Source organism: Heteronotia binoei, unplaced genomic scaffold, assembly GCF_032191835.1.
Source record: "Heteronotia binoei isolate CCM8104 ecotype False Entrance Well unplaced genomic scaffold, APGP_CSIRO_Hbin_v1 ptg001539l, whole genome shotgun sequence".
NCBI classification, from domain to species: Eukaryota; Metazoa; Chordata; class Lepidosauria; order Squamata; family Gekkonidae; genus Heteronotia; species Heteronotia binoei.
Genome location: NW_026800309.1, coordinates 111,557 through 135,278, shown reverse-complemented (window position 1 = coordinate 135,278; position 23,722 = coordinate 111,557). Strand labels below are relative to the sequence as shown.

Here is a 23,722-nt window from a genome sequence, read left to right as displayed (position 1 = left end):
TCTGCCTGTCTGCCTCCTCCTTCAGGCCTGGTAAGTCTGGCCAAGCTCAGTGGACTCTGTTTTTTCCGCCTTCCCCCCTGTCAGCCCTGGGGCTTGGGGCTTCTCCAGTTTTACTATCTTTACTATCTTTGTGTTTTTTTGCATTTGTGTGTGCCCATGGCTGGAAGTCATGGGGTGGTGGGATGGTGGCTCAGTGGTAGAACATCCGCTTGCTAAGTAGAAGGTCCCCGGTTCAATCCCCGACATCTCCAACTAAAAAGGGTCCAGGCAAATAGGCGTGAAGAACCTCAGCTGGAGACCCTGGAGAGCCATGAATGGGGCTGTGGCTCAGAGGTAGAGAATCTGCTTGGGAAGCAGAAGGTCCCAGGTTCAATCCCTGGCATCTCCAACTAAAAGGGTCCAGGCAAGTAGGCGTGAAGAACCTCAGCTTGAGACCTTGGAGAGCCATGAATGGGGCTGTGGCACAGTGGTAGAGCATCTGCTTGGGAAGCAGAAGGTCCCAGGTTCAATCCCCGCCATCTCCAACTAAAAAGGGTCCAGGCAAGAAGGTGTGAATAACCTCAGCTGGAGACCCTGGAGAGCCATGAATGGGGCTGTGGCACAGTGGTAGAGCCTCTGCTTGATAAGCAGAAGGTCCCAGGTTCAATCCCCGCCATCTCCAACTAAAAAGGGTCCAGGCGAATAGGCGTGAAGGACCTCAGGAGACCCTGGAGAGCCATGAATGGGGCTGTGGCTCAGAGGTAGAGAATCTGCTTGGGAAGCAGAAGGTCCCTGGTTCAATCCCCAGCATCTCTAACTCAAAAGGGTCCAGGCAAGTAGGCGTGAAAAACCTCAGCTGGAGACCCTGGAGAGCTGCTGCCAGTCTGAGTAGACAAGACTGACTTTGATGGACCTGATTCAGTATAAGGCAGCTAACTTCATATTTCATGGTGACCTCTGGTGACTCCTCCTGGGGTACATGGAAAACATGCAGAGGAATGGCTTGACAGAGCCTGCTTCTGCCTCCCAACTGCTGGTATTACGAGGTGGTCTCCCATCCAAATACTTGCCCAAGACTGTTTAGTTTGTTAGATCTGATGAGACTGGGCTTGCCTGGGCTATCTAGGACGGGGCTAGTGAGGGTTTTTGTTTTTCAATTGCAAAGGAATGTGCAGAATTTTTTTTAAAAAAACCCACAATCGTTGAATAATCATCATCATCCCTCTGTTCCCCCAAAGTGAAGCATCTTGTGGTCTGACCTTGGAGGAGGCTGGTTCTGCCAGCAAAGTCTGCCAGGGAGGGGAGGAGAAGAACCTGGAAGGAGGATCTTTCCTGCTTCCTGTCAGCACAGGGTTTTCTCAGAGCTGTAAGGAACTGGTTGCTGGACTGAATGAGTAACTAGTATAGTTCTGTGTATTTCCTTAGTTCATTTATGCCCTGCCTTTCTCTCCATGGCAGCTGCTCTCTGCTCCTCTCCTCCATTTTATCCTCACAACTGCCCCATGAGGGAAGTTAGGCTGAAACTGGCCCCAAGTCCCCCAGCGAGCTTCCAATGCACGAGTTGGGGTCCGAACCCCCAGATCCCACACCGGTTGCACAAGATAGATCCAAATAGGCAGCCGTGTTGGTCTGAAGTAGCAGAACAAAATAGGAGTCGATTGCACCTTTAAGACCAACTTAGTTTTATTCAGAACGTCAGCTTTCGTGTGCATGCACACTTCTTCGGATGAGGAATGAGGTATAGTATGCAGAGCCACATAGAGCTGGTGGGGTTTGGAATGCCAAGTGGTACAAAGTTAAAATCCAATAGCAGAATAGTAAAATTAAGAAATTCAGAAACCTTTGAACTGGGTTGCATTAGCGTGGGAAGCCATAAAACAGTCACATGTCAGAATGTGAAAAGGCCTGTTAATTATTCTATTGCTAATAAACCTGGGTCAAAAAGAAGGCATTTGTTTCCACAAGAGTGTGTGTCGATGGCTCTTCTCTCCCCCAACTTCTCCTTTCTCTGCTTTCTTCACCAGGTCAAAAGCAGCCATGCAGCTCCAGGGGAAGTCTGTAGTTGGCCTCTCAGACATTTCCGATCAGATTAAAAAGCAGGTAGGCGGGATCTCTGAATAGTGGTGGGGTGGGGGATTGACCCTTTCCCTCTGTGCTCTTTGCATTGCCCAGCTGAGGTGGGGGAAACCTGGGGGCAGGGCTTGGAGAGGGGAGGGGGGCTGTTCTCTCTCCGTTTTCCTCAAACGTCCATGGATGATCATTGCAGTGAAATTGCTGAGCCGTCTAGCTGGGGTTGCTGCTAGATCTGTCTTGGGAAATTCCTGGAGATTTGGGGGCAGCATTTGGGGAGACGAGGGAGAGCCACAGGATCATGACTCCCAAGGGCCTGCCCTCTGAAGCTGCCAGTTCTGCCTGGCTGATGTTGCCTGGAGATCTCCAGCCACCACCTGGAGGTTGGCAACACAATATCAATCCCAAGGCACTTTTTTGTAAGCTCTCAGAGGATTGGCTACATCTGGGGTGTGAGGCCTAATATGCAAAGGAGCTCCTGCTAGAACTCCACCCCTGCTTACTGGTATGTGAACTTGGGCGCAGAAAGAGGAGCAAACCTGTCGGCAAGACTCACTGGTTTTTGGCCCCTCTCTGTGGCACTGAGGAAACCCACCCAGGGAACCCATGGCCAGCCTGAGATATGGATGGCACTGCATATTGAGGGGGGGGGTGTTTGTCTAATTGCATTCTTATGTTTGTCTGTAAGCTGCCTTGAGGAAAAAAGGGAGATAGAATTTCCCAATTAAATAAGTCCCAGAGGATAAGAACCTAAGAGAAGCCATACTGGATCAAGCCAGTGGCCCATCTAGTCTAACACTCTGTGTCACACAGTGGCCAAAAAACCCAGGAACCATCAAAAGATCCACCAGTGGGGCCAGGACACTAGAAGCCCCCCCCCCCCCGTGCTCCCCCAAGCACCAAGAATACAGAGCATCACTGCCCCAGACAGAGTTCCAACAATACCCTGTGGCTAAGAGCCACTGATGGACCTCTGTTCCATATGTTTATCCAGTCCCCTCTTGAAGATGAAGAAGAAGAAGATATTGGATTTATATCCCGCCCTCCACTCTGAAGAGTCTCAGAGCGGCTCACAATCTCCTTTCCCTTCCTCCCCCACAACAGACACCCTGTGAAGAAGATGAAGATATTGGATTTATAACCCGCCCTCCACTCCAAAGAGTTTCAGAGCAGCTTGCAATCTTCTTTATCTTCCTCCCCCACAACAGACACCCTGTGAGGTAGATGAAGATATTGGATTTATATCCTGCCCACCACTCCGAAGAGTCTCAGAGCAGCTCACAATCTCCTTTATCTCCCTCCCTCACAACAGACACCCTGTGAGGTGGGTGGGGCTGGAGAGGGCTCTCACAGCAGCTGCCCTTTCAAGGACAACCTTTGACAGAGCTATGGCTGACCCAAGGGTGCACACTTAACCACTACACCAAACTGGCTCTCCAGTTGAAGCTGTCTATGCTTCATGATGGGGGGGAGGGGACAGCCCTGGAATGGGGGTGAGGGCCCCAAAAACCTGTCAGGGGGCCAGAAAAAGAAGATATTGGATTTATATCCCGCCCTCCACTCCAAAGAGTCTCAGAGCGGCTCACAATCTCCTTTACCTTCCCCCCCCTCCCCACAACAGACACCCTGTGAGGTGGGTGGGGCTGGAGAGGGCTCTCCCAGAAGCTGCCCTTTCAAGGACAACCTCTGCCACAGCTATGGCTGACCCAAGGCCATGCTAGCAGGTGCAAATGTAGGAGTGGAGAATCAAACCCGGTTCTCCTAGATAAGAGAGCTATGGCTGACCCAAGGCTATTCCAGCAGGTGCAAGTGGAGGAGTGGGGAATCAAACCTGGTTCTCCCAGAGAAGAGAGCTCTGGCTGACCCAAGGCCATTCCAGCAGCTGCAAGTGGAGGAGTGGGGAATCAAACCCGGTTCTCCCAGATAAGAGAGCTCTGGCTGCCCCAAGGCCATTCCAGCAGGTGCAAGTGGAGGAGTGGGGAATCAAACCTGGTTCTCCCGGATAAGAGAGCTCTGGCTGACCCAAGGCCATCTCAGCAGATGCAGGTGGAGGAGGGGGGAATCAAACCCGGTTCTCCCAGATAAGAGTCCATACACTTAACCACTACACCGAACTGGCTCTCTCCCCGTGGGCCCCTAGTTAGCTACAGGCCTGTCCCCCACCCTCCCCTCCATTTCACGCTCTGTGTCTCCGTGTGTTGTGGTCTGATTCCCAGGTGGCCTGATCGTCATGGAAGCTGGGCTGCCGAAGGGGACCCTGTTACTCTTCCGCTGCTGAGCGATGGCCTCTGCCAACCGGACGCCCTCCAGCCCCTCCGTTTTCCTGCTGCAAGGCATCCCCGGGCTGGAGGCCTACCACAAGTGGTTCGCGGTGCCCGTGTGCACCATCTACGTGGTGATCATTGCCGGGAACTGCACCATCCTGCTGGCCATCGCGACCGAAGCGGCCCTGCAGCGGCCCATGTGCTACTTCCTTTGCATGCTGGCCGCCATCGACTTGGCCGCCTCCACCTCCGCCTTGCCCAAGGTCCTCTGCATCTTCTGGTTCCAGGACGGGGAGATCCAGGCCAGCGCCTGCCTGGCCCAGATGTTCTTCATCCATGCCCTGTGCATGATGGAGTCGGCCGTGCTGCTGGCCATGGCCCTTGACCGCTACGTGGCCATCTGCTTCCCGCTCAGGTATGGCTCCATCTTCACAGGCTCGCTGGTGGCCAGGATGGGCGTCGCGGCTGCTGCCAGGGGGACGCTGCTGATGGGCCCTTGCCCGTTCTTGATCAGAAGGCTGTCCTTCTGCCGGACGAACGTCATCCATCACACGTACTGTGAGCACATGGCTGTGGTCAAGCTCGCCTGCGGGGACACCAGCGTCAACCGGGCTTACGGGCTGAGCGTGGCTCTGCTGGTCATCGGGGGGGACTTGCTCTTCATTGGCTTCTCCTACTGCCTGATTGTCCGGGCCGTCCTGCAGCTCTCGTCCCACGAGGCCAGGCGCAAGGCCTTCGGCACCTGCGGCTCCCACATCTGCGTCATCCTCATCTCCTACAGCCCGGCCCTCTTCTCCTTCTTCACCCACCGCTTTGGCCACCACGTGGCCCCCCACATCCACATCATCCTGGCCAACATCTACCTCCTCTTCCCCCCCATGCTGAACCCCATCGTCTACGGAGTGAGGACCAAGGAGATCCGGGAACGGGTCATCAGGGTTTTCCTGCCGGGCAGGGTCACAACAAAGGCCGGGCCTGGCTGAGCCTGTAGCCCCCCAGATCCCATCCCTGCCCATCCCCTCCCCCTTAGGGCTGCGGCCTGTGGAAGACCAATGAAGGCTGGGCTAATCCTCCAGAGAGGAAGACTTTGGGAAGAGCCAGAGAATCAGTAGCGATGCTCCCTCTAAGCTGTGGAGTCTGGTGAGCAAAAATTCTACTTCGTGAGCTCCTGGCACTAAAGGGAGTGAGCAATTTGGCTGCTGCATTAGGGCGGCCGAGTTCCCAGGCTGGGTGGGGTTTCCCCCGCCCCGGAGGTTCCCTGGAGCCATTGGGCCAGCGGCAGGGATCCTCCCCTGATGTTGCCGGCACGATGACATCACTCGCAGTGATATCATCGTGCCGGCGACATTGCACGCCAGCCACTCTAGGAACTTCTGGAGAAACTCTATGGTTTTCCCGGATGCTCTAGCAATTTGGGAGAGAAAACTCTATGGTACCTATTGTAGCATAGAGTTTTCCCTGTCAAATTGCTAGAGCGTCTGGTGAAACTGTAGACTTTTCCTGGAAGCTCCTAGAGCAGTGAGTGATGTCATCTCTCCACGCGCGCAAAAACAGTCTCCTCCCGGAGGCTGTGGGAGACTTGGCTACTCTGTGCTGCATCAATTAGTTTGCTCCGGGGCCCTCCTTCCTGAGCTAAGGCAAAAATGTGTGAGCCAGAGGCTAAAAAACTGTGAGCTGGCTCACACTCACTCGGCTGAGAGGGGACACCGCTCAGTAGCTCAGGAGCCGCATGTGAGAAGCCACTGTGGTTTTTCTGACCATGTTATGGGGAAGGGGTCAAATTTGTTAGAAATAGGGGTGATTTCATCATTCTCTCGGCTTGGCTTCGCGAACGAAGATTTAAGAAGGGTGCAATAGTCCACGTCTGCTGCAAGCTCGCTGGTGGCTGACAAGACCAATGCGGGACAGGCAGGTCCGGCCACAGTGGCTGCAGGGAAAAGTCTGATTTGGGGTTGGTGCTGTAGCAGTGCGATTCTTCCTCAATCTCCTTTTGTCCTCAAGACCAGCTATGCGTGCGTTCTCAAAGGAAGAGACAGCCTGGTGGATGGTGTGCCTCCATGCTTTGCGATCTGAGGCTAGGTCAGACCACTGGTGATGGTTGATGTGACAGGTGCTAAGGGATTTCTTCAAGGAGTCCTTGTACCTCTTCTTTGGTGCCCCTCTATTTCGATGGCCGGTGGAGAGTTCGCCATACAGGGCAATCTTGGGAAGGCGGTGGTTTTCCATCCTAGAAATATGCCCTGCCCAGCGCAGCTGTGTCTTCAAAAGCAGTGCCTCGATGCTGGTAACCTCTGCCCGCTTGAGGACTTCAGTGTTGGTCACAAAGTCACTCCAGTGGATGTTGAGGATGGTGCGAAGGCAGCGCTGATGAAAGCGCTCAAGGAGTCGCAGGTGATGACGGTATAAAACCCACGATTCGGAGCCATAGATGAGGGTTGTCATCACAACCGCTTTGTAAACATTGATCTTTGTGCCTTTTTTCAGATGCTTGTTGCTCCACACTCTTTTGTGCAGTCGGCCAAATGCACGGTTTGCCTTTGCCAGCCTGTTGTCAATCTCCTTGTCGATCTTGGCATCTGAGGAGATGATGCACCCCAGGTAGCTGAACTGCTGGATTGTCTTCAGAACTGATTCACCCACAGTGATGCAGGGAGGGTGATAATCTTCCTGGGGTGCAGGCTGGTAGAGAACTTCTGTCTTCTTCAGACTAACTTCTAGGCCGAATAGCTTGGCAGCCTCTGCAAAGCAGGACGTCATATGCTGCAGAGCTGATACCGAGTGGGAGACGAGTGCAGCATCATCAGCAAACAGTAGCTCTCGGATGAGTTTTTCCATTGTCTTGGAGTGTGCCTTTAGTCGCCTCAGGTTGAACAGGCTGCCATCGGTGCGATAGCGGATGTAGACACCATCGTCCTCATCTAGATCTACTGCGGCTCTTTGAAGCATCATGCTAAAGAAGATCGTAAAGAGAGTTGGCGCGAGAACGCAGCCTTGCTTTACACCTGTGCCTATTGGGAAGGGCTCCGAGAGGTCGTTGCAGTGTCTGACTTGGCCTCGCTGGTCTTCGTGTAGCTGGATGATCATGCTGAGGAACCTTGGGGGACATCCTAAACGTTCCAAGATTTGCCACAGGCCTTTCCTGCTAACGGTATCGAAAGCTTTGGTAAGGTCGACAAAAGTCACATACAGACCCTTGTTCTGTTCCCTGCATTTCTCTTGGAGCTGCCTGAGAACAAATACCATGTCGGTGGTGCTCCTGTTAGCTCTGAAGCCACACTGGCTCTCTGGGAGGAGTTCTTCTGCAATGGTGGGCACCAGTCTGTACAGGAGTATTCTGGCAAGGATTTTGCCTGCGATGGAGAGCAGGGTTATCCCCCGGTAGTTGGAGCAGTCTGACTTTTCCCCTTTGTTCTTGTATAGGGTGATGATGATTGCATCGCGAAAGTCCTGTGGTAATTTGCCTTGTTCCCAGCAGGTGACAAGTACTTTGTGAAGTGAGCTATGTAGTACTGTGCCCCCATGCTTCCAGATCTCTGGTGGAATTCCATCAACTCCTGCTGCCTTGCCACTTTTCAGTTGCTTGATGGCTTTAACAGTCTCTTCTAGGGTGGGGATCTCATCCAACTCTGTTTTCACCGGTTGAAGTGGGGTGAGGTGGATAGCTGAATCTTGAACTACGCGGTTGGCACTGAAGAGAACCTGAAAATACTCCGACCACCGGTTCAGTATGGATGCCTTGTCTGTGAGGAGCACTTGGCCGTCTGCACTATGCAAGGGACTCTGAGCCTGATATGATGGACCATATACTGCCTTCAGGGCTTCGTAGAACCCTCTTAAATCACCAGTGTCTGCACACAGCTGGGTTCTCTCTGCAAGCTTGGTCCACCACTCGTTCTGAATGTCTCGAAGCTTGCGCTGGAGGTTGCTACATGCAGCGCGAAAGGTTGCTTTTTTCCCAGGACAGGAGGGCTGAGCAAGATGTGCTTGGTAGGCAGATCTCTTTTTTGCCAGTAATTCTTGGATCTCTTGATTGTTCTCATCAAACCAGTCCTTGTTCTTCCTTGTGGAGAACCCGAGGACTTCTTCAGAGATCTGGAGGACGGTAGTTTTTAGGTGTTCCCAGAGTGCTTCTGGAGAAGGGTCTGTGGGGCAACTGAGGTCCTCAATTCTTGACTGGAGTTTTGCCTGGAAGGCAGCTTTAACTTCGGCTGACTGGAGGCTGCCAACCTGAAACTTCCTCCGAGGGATACCTCCTCTCCTGGGTGTGGGTTTAAAGTGAAGACGGAGATTGCAGCGTACAAGACGATGATCCGTATGACATTCTGCGCTGGGCATTACTCGGGTGTGTAAGACATCTCGAAGGTCTCTCTGGCGCACCAGAATGTAGTCGATAAGGTGCCAATGCTTGGACCGTGGGTGCATCCAGCTTGTCTTCAGACTGTTCTTCTGCTGGAAGATAGTGTTGGTGATGGTGAGCTGGTGCTCCATGCAGAATTCTAGCAGGAGGCGCCCGTTGTCATTGCAGTTGCCAATGTCGTGTTTGCCAAGTACTCCTTTCCAGGCTTCCGAGTCTTTACCTACTCTGGCATTGAAATCGCCAAGGATGATCACCTTGTCCTCTGTAGGGGTCTTCCGTACGAGGTTGCGTAGATCAGCATAGAACTTGTTCTTTTCTGCAGGATCTGCTTGAAGGGTTGGGGCATACACACTGAAGAGTGTTGCATGCTGCTTGTTTTGAAGTGGGAGGCGCATGGACATGATGCGATCTGAGTGACCTGTTGGAAGGTTTTCGAGTTTGGAGGCAATGGAGTTCCTGACCATGAAGCCAACGCCAGAAAGGCGGCTCTCAGCCTTTGACTTACCCGACCAGTAGAGGGTATAGCCAGCACCGTGTTCTTGAAGACTACCTTCCTCAGGGAAACGGACCTCACTGAGAGCTGCTATGTCGATATTCAACCTGAGAAGTTCGTGGGCAACTAGAGCAGAGCGTCATTCAGGGCGACCACTGCCTACTGTGTCAAGCATGGTTCTGATGTTCCAACACGCAAGCTTTAGTCTTTGCACACTTTGTGAGGCAGGTGCATGCCTTTTCTTTGTTGTTATTTTTCGACCGCAAGTAAGGATGCCCGTTGACCGCGGCTAGCCAACTGGGGTGGGGGAGACGAGCTTTGTTTAGGCCACCTTTTCTAGGCCCCTCTCCGTGTGGAGCAAGCAGTGCTGTCCCTAGATAAGGCGGCTTGGTCGTTCAGGGTGCTGCCGAAAGATGCTTTCGTCTCCGGGTTAGCATCAGGCGACCAATATCCTAAACCGCCTACATGCAGGATCGGGACTGCGGCTTCCAGTGGCACCTTCCACCTGCCGTTTCGCCCCTTGCCTATCGCTGCAGGACTTGATGCGTTGTGGGTTGTGTGTGTGGATATGCCCTTCAGGCCTGCGCAGAGGAATTTTTTAGGTGAAGCGCAGTGTGCGCGGTACTGGCTCCACCCTTTCACCTGGGGGTCATCTGCCATGGCCCAGTAAGCCGGGACGCCGGCAGTGAGTCCTCCAGGTGGTAGGTGTTACATTAACGAGCTCTATCTGCCCGGGTTTGATGTTAGAGTTTTCCTTCTCTTAGGCTGACGAAGTTGGTGGGCCCAGCCTGCCCATCCGGTTATACCGCCGGACAATTCGGTCGCACCATGACGTAGCAAACTCTGTGAAAACGGGGGGGACCAGCGAGAAGGTGTTGCTACGGATGCAGTAATGCAGGAGAGGCCATTGCAGTGACCATCTGCCAGGCATAGCCAGACAGTGACCACGCGGCGTTCACTACACCGGGAGAGGAGAGGCTATGTATTGCGCATGCACTTTCCCTGGGAGGTAGGATTCCCAGAGGGAGCCCACCCCCCCCCCCACCCCCCCACCCCATTTCATCATTACTAAGGGCCCTTTAAGACCAACAAAGTTTTGTTCTGGGTATAAGCTTTTGGTAAGGCTGCCAAGCCCCCAGACTGGGTGGGAATTCTCTCGCCCTGGAGGTTCCCAACCCACCAGTGTCGTTGGTGCGATGATGTCATCGCACTGGAAACGTTGTGCACCGGCCGATCTAGGCATTTCCAGGAAAACTCTACAGTCTTCCCAGATGCTCTAGCAATTTGGGAGGGAAAACTCAATAAGGCGTTAGGCTAGGGACTCCTGAGATCAGGCTGATCTCACTGACAGTTGGTGTCAATTTGACTTCAGTGCTTATCAGGTCTCAACAAGGTGAAACCGCTTCTGACTGGTATTTGCTAACGAGTGCAAAGGATGAGTGTCTAGTGCGCAATGACTCAGCACTTGTAACCCATTGGTGCATATCCTGTGTAAAATATGTATATAAGCAGTGGGGCGCTGTTCACTGTATCCTCCTTCTCTAGATGGTTTGCACTTTGACGGTGGATGTAAATAAATTGTATATAGTTAAGCGCAGAATGTTGTTGGACTGTTGCTTGCTATACTGATTCACCTACCAGGGCTAACAATAACAATAAAAGGACATGAAAACCCTTCCAGGGAGGTGGGGGGCCCTTGCAAGCTGAGCACAGCCCACCGAGGTCTGAGCTAGAGTCAACCTTGAATGGAACTTTTAACATAAAGAAGCAGTTTTGTTACAGGGTGCGGAAGGGAATGTGATCACAAGCTGTTCTGAGACTCCTTAGGGGAGAAAAAAGTGGGGTATAAAAACCTACTTCTTAATTACGGGTTGAATAAAGATTTCCTTTGGTCTGTCCTGAAATGCTGAATAAATATTTCCTTTGGTTTGTACTGAGAGCCAGTTTGGTGTGGTGGTTAAGTGTGTGGACTCTTTTCTGGGAGAACTGGGTTTGATTCCCCACTCCTCCACTGGCAGCTGCTGGAATGGCCTTGGGTCAGCCAGAGCTCTCTTATCTGGGAGAACCGGGTTTGATTCCCCACTCCTCCACTTGCACCTGCTGGAATGGCCTTGGGTCAGCCAGAGCTCTCTTATCTGGGAGAACCGGGTTTGATTCCCCACTCCTCCACTGGCAGCTGCTGGAATGGCCTTGGGTCAGCCAGAGCTCTCTTATCTGGGAGAACCGGGTTTGATTCCCCACTCCTCCACTTGCAGCTGCTGGAATGGCCTTGGGTCAGCCAGAGCTCTCTTATCTGGGAGAACCGGGTTTATTCCCCACTCCTCCACTTGCAGCTGCTGGGATGGCCTTGGGTCAGCCAGAGCTCTCTTATCTGGGAGAACCGGGTTTGATTCCCCACTCTTCCACTTGCAGCTGCTGCAATGGCCTTGGGTCAGCCATTCTTCAGATGGGTGTTGGCACCAGGGGGCAAATGGGGTCTGTTGCCAACACACACCACTTCATCATGAAGACAGTTTCAGAAAGTTGGTCTGGGGCACCACCAAGAACAATGAGGGGGGGGGGGAATGCTCACAGCCAGAAAAATAGCTTCAGCAAGGAGACAGGAGGGTCTCCGTTCCTACTTATAACAGATATTTAAAATGAAAGCTTCACACCGAGGAGGAGGTATTTGTGTTGTTCACTTAATGCTGCTCAGCTAGCCCTGGAAGCCGGCAAGCTGGAGGTCCTGGGAGCTGAGAGCCAGGATTTCAGAAGAGCCCAAGGCCAGCCTCTTCACCTAGAACAGGTGTCCCAGAGGACTGTGGCCAGTCTGGTTCAAATATAGGTATGCACAGGGGTCGCTTTGTAGAAAAACAGGTGGTGGAGCTCATCCAGGGATTGTTCTGCAGCTGCTACTCCTATTCAACGGACAAGGTAGGTAGGAGGGGGGGGGAACCCTCAGAAAGGTTCAGGAGCTGTGCTCCTTGGAGCTCCCGCTGAATCCGAGGCCTGGGCTTGCAGTTCTGAAACTCTGGGCCTCTGGCTTGCTGTCTTAGGACAGAACATTTAATTCCTTTCAAGTTGTGCCTTCCAAGAGGCACAACTCGACAATGTCTTGAGTTCAACATGGATATAGTACACAAGTGATGCAGTTAGAGAATGCCTGATTCATTTTGATATTTTATTGAAGAACATAAGAGAAGCCATGTTGGATCAGGCCAATGGCCCCTCCAGTCCGACACTCTGTGTCACACAGGGGCCAAAAAAATGAGGTGCCATCAGGAGGTCCATCAGTGGGGCCAAGACACTGTGCCCCCCCAAGCACCAAGAATACAGAGCATCCCTGCCCCAGACAGAAGAACCTAAGATAAGCCATGTTGGATCAGACCAATGGCCCATCCAGTCCAACACTCTGTGTCACACGGGGGCCAAATATATGTATGCACACACACATACACACACTGTGGCTAATAGCCACTGATGGACCTCTGCTCCATATTTTTATCTAACCCCCTCGTGAAGCATTGCATTTTTTGTTGTTGTGACGGAACCGGCCCGATTCTGCCTTCAGACCCGGTCCCGTCAGCTCCCTATTGAGTCGCCAACTCCTGGAGGGAGCTATTTCTCCTCCTGCCCCTTGGGCGCGCTGCCACCACCTGCTCAGTCCCGGGGTTCAGATTGAGAGGAACAGGACTCCCAATCCCCCTTTCCAGCTATGAGGCCCGGCCTCAAGGTCCTCTGCCACCCTGCACTTGGGTTTCACAGAGACCTCAGCACGTCTTTGGGGCACCCCTGGAGGATTGGCACCTTATCCAACTGCATGCCTTCCTCCTTCCCCGGGGCCCCCTTCTCAACACAGCGTGGTCTAAAGCGGTTTGGGGATCTAGGTGGTACAGAGATTGACTGCCAGCATTTAAACAGTAAAAATATATTTATTTAAAAAGAGAAAAAGATAGGAAAAGAAAAACAAAACCAAAACAGTTGCATTTAAAGAGTTAGCACAGCACAGCACAGCTCAGCACCCGTACAGCACACAGCATACAAAGAAAAGTTGATTATAAACGCATCCTGCTGGCCCTGATCTAAACTTGCCCTGTCTATGAGAATGACTTACTTGGTCTGACTGCCTGGGGCCCCCCAGGCAGGAGCCTCCATTGCTCACCACATGCTCGCTCGAGCGCTGGCTTCCAACTGCCGTTCTCTTCCTGCTAACACACATGCCAAGAACAAAAGCACTTCCTGCCTCTCTAGGAGATTTTCCCCCTAGCGTTGTTGGTTTGGCTCTGGAAGGGAGGGGGGGAGTGAGGGGAAGGCTACAAAGCCTGCTGAGGGATTTACTGACCCCTGCCAAATGAAGCACCACCACTGACTAAAATGGCGTTTCTCCACAGTTGTTGTTCAGTTGCACACTCGAGTCTGACTCTTTGCAACCCCATGGACAAAGTCACACCAGGCCCTTCCTCCGAAGTCCACTCAAATTCATGTTAGTTACACCAGTAACACTGTCCAGTCATCATTAAGTTATTTAATTTAATTTTTTTTTAGATTTATATCCTGCCCTATCCCACAAGCGGGCCCGGGGCGGCTTAAAACCATAAAACAACCGAGTTAAAATAATATAAAAAGAGACATTTTTTTTGCCGTCCCCTTCTTCTTTTGCCTTCTGTCTTTCCCAGCAATCCTAGCATCAACTAAATTTAAAAAAAAAAACTATACCATCTGTTAACCTGGAGATGTCTCCCTGTTAACCTGTTGGTTCCCAGGCTAATTTTGAATTACAAGGTGTTAAGGAATGTTATATGTCTCATAATTATGAGCCTATGTTGGCTTGCCAATTTTTAGAAATGTTGTGTTCCGGTCTGAGTCTCCCCACCCACCCACCCACCCACTGTGGATCTGCTTTTTCTGACCTCTGTTCCTTTAGTAACATCATCTCAGTCACAGAAAAGGGGGACCCAGAAAGAACTCCAGTTTTCTGGGTTATACCTCTGGGGATGCCAGTCACAATTGCTGGCAAAACGTCCGGTCTCACAATACCAAGACCACGGCCACGCAGCCCGGGAAATCGGCAACAGCTAACTCTGGACTTCTTGGAGGTCTCCTATTCAAATACTAACCAGGGCCGACTCTGCTTAGCTTCTGAGAGCTGGGCCAATACTAATTCTTTACAATGCCAGATTAATCTCACCAGTTACCAAGAGCAACAGTGACATGAGTTGGTCTTAATTGGAGCAGTCTGGTTGAGAGATTTTACATCACCAGGAATCCCTCGGAGGAAGCAGAAAATAACCGGGAAAAGTTCAGAGACTGAAGTCACAGGCCTCAGCCCTCCCTTTTAGAGCTCTGCTACCACTTTTACACCCTTTTCAGGGTGTTCTCCCTCTCATGCCATAAGCGTACATCATCATGGCCAAATGTGCCGTACAGGCAGTTCGGAATTTCTTTCCAGTTTTGAGGGTCTCCCAATAAAGACATGCGAAGCTCAGCAAGACCTTTTGTCCTGGTCATTTGGACATTAAGCCATGATGGAAAGCAAAGCCTTCGGGGCAGGAATGCTTGCAAGCTGAAAACACCCTCCGTGATCTTTCTGGTCAAGTCTAACAGCAGCCCCCCTACGTTTCTGGCCATATCTGTGCCACAAGAAGGTTTCTTCAGAGAAAGCAGAAGAAAAACAATGACATCAGAGGCACAACAAACAAATACAGAAGTCCCATGCAAAATTAGATTCAATTCTGGTAGATCTGGAGGTAGACAATGCCAGCTTCATGGCACAGAATCAATGCTAAATGACTCTGAAACAAAAGCCAGCAAAATGGCTGAGATGTTTCTCCGGAAGCCTGCCCTTTTGGTTGGTTCTTTGTGATCTCTTGAGTAAAATTCATTTTATTAATTTTATTTACGACCATTTTAGCTCCTTTTTCTCCCCCAAAAATTCAAGGCGGAGGCTATTTGGAGGATCCTGCTGTATATCTGCTTGGTCTTGATGCTGTAGATGATGGGGTTCATCAGGGGCGGGAGGAGGATGTAGATGTTGCCCATGACGACGTGGAGAAGGGGGGAGGCGTGCTGGCCAAAGCGGTGCACCACGGAGAGCCCCAGGACTGGCACGTAGACGACCAGGACGGCGCAGAGGTGGGAGACGCAGGTGCCCAGGGCCTTGTGGTGGCCTTCACCCCCCGAGGTCCTGCCCAAGACTGTCTTCAGGATCAGGCTGTAGGAGATGAGGATGAAGAGGAGGTCACAGCCCATGGTGAGCAGGATGAGGGTGAGAGCATAAAGGCTGTTGAAGGCGGTGTTGGCACATGCCAAGTGGATCAGGTCCTGATGCAGGCAGTAGGAGTGAGAAAGGGCAGCCCCTGGGCAATAGGGGAATTGCAGCAGAAAAGGCACTGGGGGTAGCAAGAACAGGGTGCTTCTCAGGAGGAGACCGAAGCCCATTCTAACCACCCTGCTAGGAGTCACAAGAGCCGTGTACCTCAGAGGGAAGCAGACGGCCAGGAAACGATCTACGGCCATGGCAAAGAGCACGGCTGACTCCATGAAGGAGAAGGAATGGACGATAAAGAGTTGAGCAACGCAAGCCTTCTTGCTGACCTTCCTCAGCTGGAACCAGAGGACTCCCAGGACGGTGGGCACGGTGGTGAGGCAGAGCCCCAGGTCGGTGGTGGCCAGCATGGCCAGGAAATAGTACATGGGCTGGTGCAGGCTGGGCTCTGCCCAGATGACGTACAGGATGGTGCAGTTGCCCAGCACGGCGACCAGGTAGGCGGAGAAGATGGGGATGCCGATCCAGTGGTGAGCCGTCTCCAGCCCTGGGAAGCCGCTCAGGCCAAGCACTGGATTGGTGATGTTGGCAGGGGTGGAGGGGGCCATGACGGCTCACTTCCCCCCCAAAAAAAAAATTCCTCTGTGGAAAGCCAGAAAAGGATGCAGGGAAACGCCACCTTCAGCAACTGCTTTAGGCTCCAGCAAAGATAAAACTCTGTTTAAACACAATTCTGACTATGCAATGAATATATAGTATCAAAATACAACAAGAGTATCATCAATACAAAACATATCAGTCATGCAGAAAGTTAAAACCTCCTTAGTTCTACAGTGCTAGGTAGTAGGTAGTTCCCTGCGCAAGCACCAGTCGTTTCCGACTCTGGGGTGACGCTGCTTTCACAACGTTTTCACGGCAGACTTTTCACGGGGTGGTTTGCCATTGCCTTCCCCGGTCGTCTACACTTCCCCCACTCAAGCTGGGGACTCCTTTGACCGACCTCGGAAGGATGGAAGCCTGAGTCAACCTCCAGCCACCTACCTGAACCAGCTTCTGCTGGGATCAAACTCAGGTCGTGAGCAGAGCTTAGGACTGCAGTACTGCAGCTTTAACACTCTGCGCCACGGGGCTCTTTCTACAATGCTACTTCTGTCTTTATATGGCACAAAGCCACTACATTATATTCCAGTGCTATATTTGAGAAAGGTCCAACGGAGAAACTGTCTGCTTAACAAGCCGTTTTGGATCTCTAGTCCTTCTTCTGGGAACCAATCTTGTATATTATGTGCGGTTTTCCAGTAGTGTCAATTATATAGTCATCATCCATGTCAATCCAGAATTCCTAGCTTTCTCTTAATTTTCGCGCATAATTGCTGGAACGCCGTAGTTAATACATTCTTTGTCAGCAAAACAGGCTCCAGCAAGGCAACCCAAACCAGATTTTCAAACTCCTGCCTGAGTGTTCTCTAAAAGTGCTGCTCAGGTGGCAGGACTGACCTCAGGAGAGGCTGGTCACTGATGGGCAGAGAATCCTCACAGACCTTGAAAAAGCCCCCAAGAACAGGCTCCCATCTTGGCTATCTGAAGCATTGTGACTCAAAGGCAGCGAGGGCCCAGGCAACCGCAGCCACTGGGGGTTTCTTTTTGCGGATGGAAATCACCTTTAAGTAGCATTCAGTTTTGTCCTCTCTCCAAGGAACTAAGCCTGCCTTCTGGAAAACCCACTGAGGTATCTGAAAGGTCCACTGGCCAGCTGACCTGGAGCAAAAGGCCTGAGAGCCACTGCGGCTCAGAGAGGTGGACTCTAAACTGGAGAACTGGGTTTGATTCCCCACTCCTCCTCCGCCACATGCAGTCAGCTCAGGCCAGCCCCAGTCCTGCCAGTACTCTCTCAGCAATACTCTTACACCATCTTCAAGGACTTGAAGGGCTGTCATACAGAGGATGGGGTGGAATTGTTTTCTGTGGTCCCGGAAGGTAGGACCAGAACCAGTGGGTTGAAATTAAATCAAAAGAGTTTCCGGCTGCGCATGAGGAAGAACTTCCTGACCGTTAGAGCGATTCCTCAGTGGAACAGGCTTCCTCCTTGGGAGGTGGTGGGCTCTCTTTCCTTGGAGGTTTTTAAACAGAGGTTAGATGGTCATCTGACAGCGACGGAGATCCTGTGAATTTAGGGGTGGGGAGGTGTTTGTGAGTTTCCTGCATTTTGCAGGGGTTGGACTAGATGACCCCAGAAGTCCCTTCCAACTCTAGGATTCTATGACTCAGCCCCCCCCCCACCTGCCTCACTGGGTGTCTGTTGGGGAAGAGGAAGGGAAAGGAGGGTTTAAGCTGCTCCAAGACTCCTTAAGGTAGAGAAAAGCTGGGTATAAAATCCAGCTCCTCCTCCTCCTCTTTATTCCCAAATACCTCTGTTTCAGAAGGAGCCTCCTCTCCTTGTCAAGTCCCACAACCCTGAAGCTGTTTCCAGAGGGCCAAGCCTCCATCGGAGAGCTGAAAGAAGGAAAGACCCCCCCCCCAATGCCACGGAGCAGCGGAGGGCAGCTGCTGATTTGCTTGGAAGACATCCAAATCGCTCTTGGCTGTCCTGGTCTCAGATGTTGGCTGCTGGGAGAACCAAGCCAATTGTCTTCTACTTCTTCTAAAAACGAAGGAATTACACTTTCTTTCTTTTGATCTGCCCACTCTTGTGGACTAGGAACTATTTCATGGTGTCATCCTTCAAGACACAAGGCTAGACTGGGGGAACCAAGGCGGCTTCCTCAAGAGGAGGGAAAAGCTCAGGGATCTTTCCTGGGCCCTTCTGGAGGCAGGATGCTGAAGGGGTCCTGTGTCTGATTCAGAAGGGCTGCTGTCTTACCTGGAACTGTGGAGAGATTCTTATGCCTCAGGGAAGGAGCTCTGCTGTTGGTCAGACTTCTTTGCCCCCCTGCCTTCTGGGCAGCTCAGAGAAGACAGTGTTGTCTGTGGTCTGTGGACCTGAGACCCTTGAAGATGCATGCAGGCTCCGGAGGAAGGAGCGGAGAGCTGGCTCGGCTGACGGAGCTGTCTGGGAGGATTTATAGATTGGGGGGACCCTGGACAGATGCTGCAGTGGAAGGAGGCTCAGCCAGCTGGGGAGGCAGAAAACCCACAAGGGTGAGAACAACTCCTGATTCACCATGTGAGCTACCAGACTCTCCCAAGGGAGCCTCATCTGAGCAAGTGCCGACTGTCTTTTTGTAACCAGAGATTAATTTGTATGCCAAGGGCGGTGTGAGGTCTCAAGGCTGACTTGAGGACTTCCCACTCCCAGATCCTGTGCTCAGATGGATGTGTCTGATGGGAGGTGAATGAACTCCACATGCTCAGTGGCCCCGTGCTTCAAAAAGAAGAAGATATCGGATTTATATCCCGCCCTCTACTCCGAATCTCAGAGTGGAAGAAGAAGACTGCAGATTTATACTCCACCCTATACTCTGATTCAGAGACTCAGAGTGGCTCACAATCTCCTTTACCTTCTCCCCCCACAACGGACACCCTGTGAGGTGGGTGGGGCTGAGAGAGCCCTGACAGCAGCTGCCCTTTCAAGAACAACTCTGCAAGAGCTAAGGCTGACCCAAGGCCATTCCGGCAGCTGCAAGTGGAGGAGTGGGGAATCAAACCCGGTTCTCCCAGATAAGAGTCCGCGCACTTCACCGCTATGCCAAACTGGCCCTCAAATCTGCAGTACTCCCCCCACCGCACAAGGCAAGAGGGAATGGTGGGCACAGGAGGTAAAGTTTTCACTGGGGAGAGCTGGTGCAGTTCTGGTAGCAAACAGGAGGGAGGCTCTTTCTCAAGCTCACGCACGTTGGAAGAGAGACATCAGGGCATGACAGAAAGAAACACACTGGTTTCATTTGATTTCCAGATCATTCTACCCTGCTTCTTCCTGAGTGGAAACGCCAAGCAGCTGGAAATATTGCTCTCCGGGCGGGAGCTTGGTAGCCCCCTCTAAAACAGCGGCTAACACAACCAAACAATCAATTTAGAACTGAACAAATTCCGATAACGGCCAAGTCCAAAACTTAAACCCTGGCTGACATCAAGGCTGCCAAGCCCCCAGTCTGGATGGGGGTTCCCCCACCCGGGAGGTTCCCAACCCGCCAGGCCACATTGGGCCAGCGGGGGGAACCTCCCCCCATGTCGTCGGTGCGATGACATCACCCCAAAGTGACGTCATCACGCCAGCGACGTCGCGCAGCAGTCACTCTAGGTGTTTCCGGGAAAACTCTATGGTTTTCCCGGACGCTCTAGCTATTTGGGAAGGGAAAACTCTATGGACTTGGCAACCATGACTGACACAGAACAGATGACAGCAGTCGAGACCAGATCCTGCTCAAAGTAGAGTTCACAAATGCGCCTGGGTGTGGCAGGGAGGCCATACTGGTGGTCAGTGATGTCCACAGCCTCAACTAAAGGCCTGGTGGAACAGCTCCGTTTTACAGGCCCTGTGGAATTGCAGCGAGCTCTGCAGGGCCCGGATCTCCAATGGGAGCGGGTTCCACCAGCTAGGGGCCAATACGGAAAAGGCCTGGCCCGAGTTGAGGCTCGGCGGACGTCCTTTGGGCAGGGGGCAACCAGAAGATGTGGCTCGGATGAGTATAATATTCTCTGGGGGGTGGTAGATGTTACTCAAAGTGGCAGAGTCTCCACTGCAGTTGGGGGAATTAGCTAAAGGGGACAGGGTGAGATGCAGGTAACTGGAATTGTCCTTCGAGGTATTCCAGGATTTCCCCCTTTTTAGAGAACTTCTTAAACAAAACACTCTTAAACAAACCAGGCAGATGTTCAACAAGAAAGGTGGTTTTTTTTCTTTAAAAGAAGAAGAATAAAAGCAAAAATGCACACAATAAACGCACACAAGACTCATACAAGTGCTAACTAAGAAAGGCAGGGTGGAAAGGGGGAAGCGATTTTAGGGAAGGGTGATAATTACCGATCAGAGGTGGGGGGATTCATGGAAGCAACAAAATGGCCAGCATTTCAGGAAGCTAGAGAGAACCTACAAACAAAGTGGCGTGTGTGTGTGTGTGTGTGTGTGTGTGAGGAGAGATCCAAGGTGCACACACAGGGGCAACAGAGTGCTCTAGTTTTAAGGCAAAATGTACCCTCAGGTGGAGATGATGCTTTTGCCAGAAAGCAATGACTAAATGGCTTTACTGGAGGTAGACAAAAAATATGGAGGTAATCAGGAGGACCACCAGCAGGGCCAGGACACTAGAAGCCCTCCCACTGTTGCCCCTCCCAAGCACTAAGAAGACAGAGCATCACTGCCCCAGACAGAATGTTCCATCTAGACGTTCTGGCTAATCGCCACTAATGGAACATAAGAGAAGCCATGTTGCGTCAAGCCTCCAGTCCAGCTAAGTTTGCCAAGTCCAATTCAAGAAATATCTGAGGACTTTGGGGGTGGAGCAAGGAGACATTGGGGTGGAGCCAGGAACAAGGGTGTGACAAGCATAATTGAACTCCAAGGGAGTTCTGGCCATCACATTTAAAGGGACAGCACACCTTTTAAAATGTCTTCCTTCCATAGGAAATAATGAAGGATAGGGGCACCTTCTTTTGGGGCTCATAGAATTGGACCCCATGGTCCAATCGTTTTGAAACAATGGCCTTGGGTCAGCCAGAGCTCTCTTATCTGGGAGAACCTGGTTTCATTCCCCACTCCTCCACTTGCACCTGCTGGAATGGCCTTGGGTCAGCCAGAGCTCTCTTATCTGGGAGAACCAGGTCTGATTCCCCACTCCTCCACTTGCAGCTGCTGGAATGGCCATGGGTCAGCCAGAGCTCTCTTATCTGGTAGAACCGGGTTTGATTCCCCACTCCTCCACTTGCACCTGCTGGAATGGCCTTGGGTCAGTCAGAGCTCTCTTATCTGGGAGAACCGGGTTTGATTCCCCACTCCTCCACTTGCAGCTGCTGGAATTGCCTTGGGTCAGCCATAGCTCTCTTATCTGGGCAAACTGGGTTTGATTCCCCCCTCCTCCACTTGCAGCTGCTGGAATGGCCTTGGGTCAGCTATAGCTCTCTTATCTGGGAGTACCCAGTTTTGATTCCCCACTCCTCCACTCGCAGCTGCTGGAATGACCTTGGGTCAGCCAAAGTTCTCTTATCTGGGAGAACCGGGTTTGATTCCCCACTCCTCCACTTGCAGCTGCTGGAATGGCCTTGGGTCAGTCAGAGCTCTCTTATCTGGGCGAACCGGGTTTGATTCCCCACTCCTCCACTTGCAGCTGCCGGAATGGCCTTGAATCAGCCAGAGCTCTCTTATCTGGGCGAACAGGGTTTGATTCCCCACTCCTCCACTTGCAGCTGCTGGAATGGCCTTGGGTCAGCCAGAGCTCTCTTATCTGGGAGAACTGGGTTTGATTCCCCACTCCTCCACTTGCAGCTGCTGGACTAGCCTTGGGTCAGCCAGAGCTCTCTTATCTGGGAGAACCGGGTTTGATTCCCCACTCCTCCACTTGCAGCTGCTGGAATGGCATTGAATCAGCCAGAGCTCTCTTATCTGGGAGAACCAGGTTTGATCCCCCACTCCTCCACTTGCACCTGCTGGAATGGCCCTGGGTCAGCCAGAGCTCTCTTATCTGGGAGAACTGGGTTTGATTCCCCACTCCTCCACTTGCACCTGCTGGAATGGCCTTGGGTCAGCCAGAGCTCTCTTATCTGGGAGAACCGAGTTGGATTCCCCACTCCTGCACTTGCAGCTGCTGGAATGGCCTTGGGTCAGCCATAGATCTTGCAGAGGTTGTCCTTGAAAGAGCAGCTTCTGGGAGAGCTCTCTCAGCCCCACCTACCTCAGAGGGTGTCTGTTGTGTGCATGACAGGGGTGGGGGAAGGTAAAGGAGATTGTAACAACTCTGAGACTCTAAGATTCAGAGTATAGGGCAGGATTCAGATCCAATATCATCTTCTTCTTCATGGAGAATAAATGTCCTTTTCTCTCACTGGAACATTTTGCAAATGCGTTGCCGGATCTGCTTGGTTTTCACGCTGTACACAACGGGGTTAAGAACTGGCGGGACCGCAATGTAGATGTTGGCCATGAGCATGTGGACAAGGGGAGAGAGGTGTCTTCCAAAGTGATGAACTGCTGTGATGCCTATCATTGGAATCTAGAAAATCAGGATGGCACACACGTGGGAGACACAGGTGTTCAGGGCCTTCAAGCGCTCTGCGTGGGACGCAATGCTCAGGACCGTCTGCAGAATCAGGACATACGAGACGAGAATGAGCACGACATCCAGCCCCAGTGTGCTAATGACTATAATCAGACCATACAGGACGTTGACTGTTATGTCTGCACAGGCCAAATGCATGACATCCGGGTGGAGGCAATAGGAGTGAGAGAGGACATTAAACCTGCAAAAAGGCAGTCGTTTAATGAGAAAAGGAATCGGGAGGAGGAGGCAGCAAGCTCTGGATAAGATAGCTATTCCTATTTTGGCAATTACCGTATTTGGGAGAAGTGAGGTGTATCTCAGGGGGTCATGTATGGCAATGAAGCGGTCAAAAGCCATGGCCACAGGGACGCCAGACTCTAACCACTGAAACAGATGGATGAAGAACATCTGAGCGAGGCAGGCAGTGAAAGAAATTTCCCTGGCATCGAACCAGTAAACGCCCAGCATCGTTGGCATCGTGGACAGCGAGAGGCCCAGGTCTGAGCAGGCGAGGATGGAGAGGAAGAGGTACATGGGCTCGTGGAGGCTTTCCTCTGTCTTGATGACAAAGAGGATCACAAGGTTCCCAAAGAGAGTCAGGAGGTAGAGCAGGCAGAGAGGGAAGGCCATCCAAGAGTTGAGCTCCTGCATCCCAGGAAGGCCAACGAGGATGAAGGTTTGGTGATTCACGGCGCTGTCATTGAAGCTGAAGGTTGACATCATCCTTCTGCAGTGATCCTCTAGAAAACAGCGACGGCCATCTTAACAAACATAAAATGCCACACAGGAAAAGTTTCAGCAGTTCTTAAGCCCCCTTCTCTACAATTCAGTCTGTAGGCCGCTTCCCTTCTGACATCACATTCACCATCTTTGAATTATAGTCAAGTTTTGCTAGTCTCCTAGCACCTTCTTGCATGAATGTCACACAATTTGGCGCCTTCAATTAAGATGGCTTCAGAGGGCAGCCATGTTGGTCTTCAGTAGAAAACTAGATTCAAGTCTAGAAGAACCAGAGAGGCCATGAAGACATGATGGGGCAGTGGGAGAGAAGGACCCAGGGATCTCTGTCTTGACTCATGTCTATCAAGAAGAGTCCCTTGAATAGACATTGAATTCTGAGTCCCT

General features: G+C 51.9%; 3 protein-coding genes across 3 annotated transcripts; 1 reads left to right on the top strand and 2 right to left on the bottom strand.

The window, feature by feature from the left end:
• Positions 1-4,326: 4,326 nt before the first annotated feature.
• Positions 4,327-5,296, top strand: LOC132565743 (olfactory receptor 52P1-like). Its single transcript, XM_060230479.1, has one exon. The coding sequence runs from the start codon at positions 4,331-4,333 to the stop codon at positions 5,294-5,296; it is 966 nt and encodes a 321-aa protein (XP_060086462.1). The 5' UTR covers positions 4,327-4,330.
• Positions 5,297-10,439: 5,143 nt separating this feature from the next.
• On the bottom strand, positions 10,440-16,015 carry LOC132565742 (olfactory receptor 51V1-like). Its single transcript, XM_060230478.1, has 2 exons — positions 15,089-16,015; positions 10,440-10,460 (listed from the first exon to the last, which is right to left on the bottom strand). Exons 1-2 carry the CDS (start codon positions 16,013-16,015, stop codon positions 10,440-10,442), a joined length of 948 nt encoding a protein of 315 aa, XP_060086461.1.
• Positions 16,016-22,378: 6,363 nt separating this feature from the next.
• LOC132565747 (olfactory receptor 51H1-like) lies at positions 22,379-23,320 on the bottom strand. The gene is given in 1 exon segment (XM_060230482.1): positions 22,379-23,320. A coding segment is annotated over 1 exon segment (942 nt).
• Between the last annotated feature and the right edge of the window lie 402 nt (positions 23,321-23,722).